This window comes from Erigeron canadensis, chromosome 6 (genome assembly GCF_010389155.1).
Source record: "Erigeron canadensis isolate Cc75 chromosome 6, C_canadensis_v1, whole genome shotgun sequence".
NCBI classification, from domain to species: Eukaryota; Viridiplantae; Streptophyta; class Magnoliopsida; order Asterales; family Asteraceae; genus Erigeron; species Erigeron canadensis.
Window position 1 is genome coordinate 24,434,620 of NC_057766.1, and position 8,186 is coordinate 24,442,805.

Sequence of the window (8,186 nt, forward strand, 5' to 3'; positions counted from 1 at the left end):
ATTGAGGTTGGATGGTGTAGCAGAGTTTCTTTTATACAAACTATTTCAAATTAGCAATATCTTAACCTTAAATTTATAATTGACCGAGTTCTCATTGATGTCTTGCAAAAAAATAATTTTGTTTCCATTAGTTATGGTTTTTAAGAACAATAAAAGTAGTAGTTGGTTTGTGGATTTTTAATGATTTCGTGTGTTGTGATTTTATTTGTAGGGTTCGGTTTATATAAGAAGAATTGTATTCTAAATATTGCTTGATTCCAATTACTAATAACAACAATGATTATCCTAATTATAGTCCGATTACAATTACCAATAACAACAATATTACAATTTGTTGATTATAATAAGATAAGATATTAAAAGTATGTACCTTCTTGTGTTTATGTAAATAATCGTTACTGCATAACGAAATCATTCTTTGATTGAGAACCATTAAATCAAATTTAATTATTTCATCTTTATTGAATGACATTATCAATACTTATACTTTATATGATTAGTCAAACAATACCCTTCTTAATTAATATAGTATATCATAAATAATAATATTCATTTGGGCATATCTTTCGAACTTATTGACAAAAATAACAATATTAATAATATTAATATTAGTAATAAAGAATTAAAATAACAAGTTAAAATCGACATACTTGAATAAGTCCCAAATCTATACTTCTATACTCGCTTATAAAGAGTATTGGATTTCTTAAAATTCAGTACCCCCCCCCAAAAAAAAAAAAAATACTCCTACTTAAACATAAAACCTTGTATACCCTTCTTTCTCTCATTCTCTCTAATCATTACACACTCTCATCGACCTTCTATCACCCTCCGTTGTTGCCCTCCTTCTCCACCGCATCCCTCAATCTCCACCATCGCCTCCTTTTTATATTGTCATCACCTTCTAGCCGCAGCAACGCACAAGCACTATGCTCGTCTCTTCTAGATCAAACTTAATACGCCAACTTGTATAATATGTAAATCTAGACTTAAATCTCTTCAATTCTGCTAAACAGCCACATCATTATCAATTTATCATCAAATCAATAGCTTCATTTACATTTTCTCATTTCTTTTATTCCAACAATCTATACGTAACAATTATGGATCTTTGGTTGTTCCATAATACCCGAGCTATTTTTCGCATGTTACCTAATTTTGGAAGACTAATAGAGCAACTTTGTGTGTATATATATATAGAGGTTGGGTATTGTAAAACAAGTATTAAGGTAAAACAAATAAGATAACATCTTGACCCTTAGATCATGTTTAAATTGATGCACGAAGATTCACGAAACAATTGATGCACGATGGTTTTCACGATGCATGGTGATTTTAACTGAAGGGAAACATATTGTTTTATTTGTTTTATTTTAATCAACACGAGAGAAAGTACCCGCGTGTTGCGATGAGGGTGAAAAGTCATAAAGTGTGATAGGTCATAAGAGGTGATATGTCATAGAATGTGATAATGCCTTAGCCGTACTCCGCCCTCGAATTTAAACTTTTGTCGAAAGTATATCGAATGATCTCTCTAATGAAAGAGTATGAAATTTTAAGAACACTCATATAATTTTTATAATTTATTGATGAACGGTTTTTGAGATAAAAGATTTTGAATGAATTAGAGGAATAAAATAATTCACGGAGAAGAAACAAAAAACGAGTGGTTGAGATTTGAGGAGAGAAATGAAAATGAGTGACTGAGATTTCCTCTAATGGTATTATAGTTGAAAAGTTGGAAAAATTTGGTTGGACAAATAATCTATAATGTAGTAGAGATACAAAAATTTAAGATGAAAATCTCCAAATCCCACTTATTTATTACGTTTTTTTCTCTTAGGTTCTTTCTGTTTTTTTTCTTCTTCTTATAACTAATAGATTGTCATGTCTTCCAAAAAAAGATTAAAAGAATCATACTATAAATAAGAAATATAATTATATAAAAAAGAATATTCTTATATAAATAAAGTTAATTCATCAATATTCAACGTACATTTCAAATATTAAGGTTTTTTTTTTTAATTTTATTTTTTATCTTTGAACGACATATGATTTCATCAGTGTTTTAAATTATACGAATATTTAAGGTGTGGCGACGACGGCAGTGGTGGCGGTGATGTGCGGCAGTGACAGTGGTGGTGGCATGGTGGTAAATGTAAATTAATTGATGTAAGAATGATTATTATAGTTCTTTAAGGGTTGGAGGATCTATGTTGTAAGTTATTTCATTAAGGGTATTATAGGTAAATAAGTAAAGATGTGAACTTATGACTTTTGAAAAACCCTGTAAATAACCCACCCCATAAATGTAAAAAGTGGATCCGAACTCGGGTGAATCCTGACAAGGTAAAAAAGTATGATGACTTAATTTAATAATGTATAAATACCTAATTAAAAATAAACATCTTTTTTTATTGTTAAGCATTAATGATAAGACAGATTAAAAAATATACACTACCTTATTTATCTGCAAATAAGTGTTAGACTTTTATTTTTATTTTTTAAAACTATTAAATTATCATGACTTTCTAAAAAATGTAAAAGAAAAAACCAAACAGAAAATAAAGAAATACAATTGCAGAAAGAAGAAGTAAATTAAGGCTAAGGTTAAAGCTAATTCATCTATATATAACATATATTTAAAAAAAAATTCATTTGTATGATGTATATTTTTTATGTGATTAGGTCATTTTATTTGTTAGGAATAAGTATATGCATGTCATTTATTTATAATTATATCTTTGATACAAAGTATTTTTTTTAATAATAATCTCACTATATTTAAACATGTTTTATTAATAACTATTAATTATATTATTTTGAAACTAAATTTGTTTATCTCACGTATTACGCAGAAAAATAATCTAGTTTGTGTAGAATTATAACTTACATATATAATAATTGTGTTTATCTTTATTGTAAAATCTTAGAGACATGTTTTTGGTCTACAACATTAGTTAATTTTATTAGTTGAATTAAGTCACATGTTTAATTTAATAATTTAATAAAATTGAGAGTTTTGATTGGTCAATTGAGATTAGATCAGTTGTTTTTTAGTATATATAAAGATAAAGATAAAGATTATAGTTTGTACATAGAAAAAGAATGTCAAAATACACATTCTTCTACAAAAAGATAATTTCATATTCATTCAAAAAGGTATTCCCAATACCCGACGGGGACGAGTATGAGGATGTAATTTAATTCCCTGACGGGGATGGGGACGGGGATGGGGATTACAAGTGAAAATTGGGTACGGAGATGGGGATTGAGATCCCTGACAATACTCACCCCATTGCCATCCCTAATCTCACAAAACTCAAACGCAACATATATATATATATATACATACAATATTTGTATCTATATACATAAACAGAGTATTTCAATATAAAAAAAAAAAAACAAAGCAAAGTAGCCAATAACTAGCTGTTGCACACCTCGTTTTTCGTTCCACGCATTGATCAAAATGATTGTTCCCACCACGCAAAACCCTTCACGTGTGGGTCGTTACGTATCGGCGATGGTGTGTAAGTGGGTCGTCCCACCACTCACTACCGTGAGCGTCCGTCAATGCCATCACCCTCATTCTTTTATTTCATCAAACGCATATAACAAAAATCGATTACATACCAAAACTCACCGTAAACAGACAAATAACATTTACATTTACAGTTACAATATAAATAGAAAATCACGATAACCATTTATTTTACAAGATATGTAAATAATTTTAATCTAGTCAAACGTAGATGCACACAAATAGTCCTTAGACCAACTATTTTGGCTCGTGTGTTGTACTTCTTTTGTAAGTGATCATAATTTTTTATAAAGTTTATTTCACAGAATATAGTTTTAGATGTTGACACTTACACTTATTTTTTCCCCCAAAAAATCAAATTTTTATAGGTGGCCGCAAATGGGATAGGTGGATCACGAATAGTCACGGAAGTGCAGTTGGCTTATCATCTAGGTTAGTCGCAGGAGTGATTGGCGATTGTGGATGTTACGGATACCAAATATGAATTCGTTCAACTAAAAAAAATATCATTCACGAGTTAAAATTAAAATTGTGAATAAAAGGTTACAACAAAGGTATGAAGGAGGTAAGATGGAAATAAATAGTCTTATGTTTCCATATAGAAGTAAATAGACTTTTCTATAAAGATTTCTCGTCAAACGAGCCAATAACAAAAAGTGTCATGAGTTTACGAAATCATACCTAATGAGTAATGACCAAATACTATTTGGCTACATTAACTAATTAGACGGGAATTCTTAAAAATACTAGTCCAACCGCGGTCCGTTTGATCCGACCAGCCAGTTTAAAAACATGAGATAAGTGCCCCAAAATATAACTAAGTATGGTCAAATGTCTATTATAGGAACCAACTATCAGTTTTGGATATTATATGGAAGTAACTTGGTAAAAAAGTCTAAAACATTAAAAAGTGACTTGTTTCATCATTAGCCGGTAAATACTCTATTTTCTTTTTAATTATTTCTGACGTGGAATATGTGAGCTGGCAAATAACAACAAAAACTAACTTACATATAAAAACAAACGTTGGATCAGTTTCTCATTTCACACACTTTTACAAAAAACACACACACACACGACAATTCCAAACCAAATCCACACATATAACATACAAAATCCAAAATTCGTCTTCGATCGATGTCTATTTAACTCTTCCACTGCTGTATCAAGGTATGTTCTTCATTTATCTACAAGTAATTCATGTTTTGTAGCAGATATAGAAGGGGAGAACCGAAAACTCTAATTTTTCATTTTTTGAATTTTTTAAATTTTATTGCAATTGCTTTCTATGTCAAAATATGCAAGATTCAATTCCTCATATATTCTTTGACCGCAAATATTAAGTATCTTTGGGAAGACTGTTAAAAGTAAGTGTCATCTCTTGAATACTCCTAACAGTTAATAAAATGTGATAGCTTGGTTCATTGCACATGAATGCAAGATGAATAAAGGGGTATTACATATAGGATAAGTATTGTTGTATTGCTGCTTGTGTATATTTGCTACGAGAGAGGCGAAATAGAAGGCAATTCAAAATTGTTGAGTTGTGTACAGGAAAGCAAGTAGACCCGATTCTTATAGTTATCAAATGCAGGAGTACGGGATTACAAGTTCAGTCACCACCAGCTCACATATTCCATGTCGGAAATAATTAAAAAGAAAATAAAGTATTTACCGGCTAATGATGGAACAAGTCATTTTTTAATGTTTTAGACTCTTTTACCAAGTTACTTACATACAATATCCAAAACTGATAGTTGGTTCCTACAATAGACATTTGAACATACTTAGTTACATTTTCAGACGCTAAGTATTTACCGGCTAATGATGGAACAAGTCACTTTTTAATGTATTAAACTCTTTTAGCAAGTTACTTCCATACAATATCCAAAACTTATAGTTGGTTCCTACAATAGACATATGGTCATACTTAGTTACATTTTGAGACACTTATCCCTAAAAACATTATATACTTTAGCATAAATTCAAGATAGCATATTTGAACAAGCTTATATCGTATAAAAAGTTTTCTCATAAAAATATATTTGTTTTATAATAAAAGGGATCATTATCAGAAATGGGGGCTACCGAAGCTAGAAAAAAACATAAAATAGTACGGTTACAGCTACAGCCTTTTCATCTATATTCATGTCTCTGTAGTGTTTAACCATATTATATCTTCACATAGTCACCTAACACTTTAGCCTTATCTCATACGTTTTTGCTAACTTGCGCTTCCACTTCCACTTCCACTTCCACCTTATCCCCACTCTTTCACTTCCGTCTGTCACTCTTTCATGGATCCTTTAGCAACCACCATAATCAATTAAATTAATCACCCTTTTTTATTTTTCTTCCATTATTTTAATTATATATATATATATTTAGTTTAATGGCGGGAAACGATCAAGTTAATATTTGTGAATCCAAGGTATTACATAACTATAACTCATATATCTATATCTATATCTATCTATATGTTACGAGTATTTTTTTTTGTTCATCTTTTTATTTAACTTTTGGCCGTTATATTGGATTTCTTTGTTGACATTTATTTATCTTACTTTAGTATATAAATGAGTTTTTGGGGGTCGGTACCAAAAAAAATCTCTAATTAAAAAAACAAATCCGTAGAAAAATAAAAAAAGAAGACAAATATTAAAATTCATGAAAAAGGAGAGAAATATTGATTGTTTGGTTGTTAGGAACATGAAGTCATGTAAAAAAGCATGTTATTCTATGTTACATACGAGTATAGTTTTGTGATTTATGTAGGGTTTAGTGCACCCGAATGTAATTAACTATGTACAAATGTTTATGTTGTGTAATGAATTACTCGACTATTTTGTATGTAATGAAGTTTCAATTGCCGATAATTAGATGTACATGTGGCAACCATATAAGTTGTTATGTCCATTGCCACGTTGTCAGTTTGTAAGTATTTGATTGGTCGGGTACATCCAATAATGCAATAAACACTTGAGTAGTTTGTTACACAGTATAAACATTCGTGCATAGTTAATTATATTTTGGGGCATTAAACTCTTTTATGTATTAAAGTTGTTTCAACTGTGTAAGGTTCTTGTTCATTTGTTTTGATAATGTTGGAAAGGTTCAGGATTTGGGTTTGTTTTTTTTGAAAATATTTTTTTGTTTGTGTAGCGCGTTGTTCCCCTGAATACATGGGTTCTCATGTCTAATTTCAAGCTAGCTTACAACCTTCTTAGACGTCCAGACGGGACTTTTAACCGACACTTGGCTGAATTTCTAGACCGTAAAGCCCCTGCAAATGCGAACCCTGTTGATGGTGTTTTCTCTTTCGATATTGTGATTGACCGGTCAATAAACCTGCTCTCTAGAGTGTATAGACTAGCTACTGAAAGTAATGGACCGTTAACTACAAGTTTCACACGGTTTGAGAAACCTGTATCAAAATCTGAAATTGTGCCTGTCATAGTTTTCTTCCATGGTGGTAGTTTTGCCCATTCGTCTGCAAATAGCGCAATCTATGACATTCTTTGTCGCCGTCTTGTGAGTCTTTGTAAGGCGGTTGTGGTTTCTGTGGATTATAGGCGTGCCCCCGAAGACCCTTATCCTAGTGCTTATGAAGATGGCTGGACTGCCCTTAAGTGGGTTAACTCGAGGCCATGGCTGCAGAGTAAAGATTCAAAAGTTCATATCTTTTTGGCTGGAGATAGCTCTGGTGGTAACATTGTGCATCAAGTTGCTTTAAGGGCAGTGACATCAAAATCTGAAATCCAGATTATGGGAAATATACTGCTGAATCCAATGTTTGGTGGAGAAACAAGATCTGAATCCGAAAAACGTTTGGATACCAAGTATTTCGTGACAATTAGAGATAGAGATTGGTATTGGAAGGCTTTTCTTCCTGAAGGTGAAGATAGGGACCATCCGGCTTGTAACCCGTTTGGTCCAAGGGGAATTAGTCTTGAAGGGGTTAAGTTTCCCAAGAGTCTGGTTGTGGTTGCTGGTTTAGACCTGATTCAGGACTGGCAGTTGGCTTATGCAGAGGGGCTTAAAACAGCCGGTCAAGATGTGAAACTTTTATTTCTAGAAAAGGCAACCATCGGGTTCTACTTGTTGCCCAATAACGATCACTTTCATATAGTGATGGATGAGATAAGCAACTTTGTGAGACCGATTCCCAACTTTGAATAGATGTTCTACTGCTACTAGATTTCATTAGATTGACATATCGTTTTAACGTTTTCATTGTAGTTTGTAAGATTGTGTGTTACCCCTGCTACTACTTCCACTACTAATTTCTGCTGTACCGGATCTGTGCCTTTGTGGATTGCAAGAAAATGTAAGAAGTTAAACTTGTTGCCGCCGATAAGAGCCATTCGTAGGTTTGTGTTATCAAATCGTAAAGTTCAAGACTTTCCAACTTCTGGATTCAAAGGGGAGGAAGACATGAAACCATGAATCATACGAATCCAGTTTTAGCATATGTTTTATTCCTGAGGTCTTAAGCATATATTGTAACTGGTAGCTTTGTTATTTTCTATCTAGTTTTAGCATTTGTGGTTTTGAGGATGGGAATGAATCCTGTATTGTGTGTATACATAATGTAAGAGCCACATTATCTATGTACAAAGTATATATGTTTGCTTTCATTTCA

General features: G+C 31.8%; 1 protein-coding gene across 1 annotated transcript; it reads left to right on the top strand.

Moving 5' to 3' along the window:
* The first annotated feature begins 5,705 nt into the window (after nt 1-5,705).
* On the top strand, nt 5,706-8,186 carry LOC122605478 (gibberellin receptor GID1C-like). The gene is made up of 3 exons (XM_043778433.1): nt 5,706-5,975; nt 6,707-7,696; nt 7,784-8,186. Exons 1-3 carry the CDS (start codon nt 5,937-5,939, stop codon nt 7,988-7,990), a joined length of 1,236 nt encoding a protein of 411 aa, XP_043634368.1. The 5' UTR covers nt 5,706-5,936; the 3' UTR covers nt 7,991-8,186.

Coding starts and splice junctions, on each gene's coding strand:
- LOC122605478 (XM_043778433.1), top strand. CDS start 5,937: ATGGCGGGAAACGATCAAGTTAATATTTGTGAATCCAAG. Junction 5,976..6,706: donor TTAATATTTGTGAATCCAAG/GTATTACATAAC, acceptor TTGTTTGTGTAG/CGCGTTGTTCCCCTGAATAC. Junction 7,697..7,783: donor TGGATGAGATAAGCAACTTT/GTGAGACCGATT, acceptor TTTTCATTGTAG/TTTGTAAGATTGTGTGTTAC.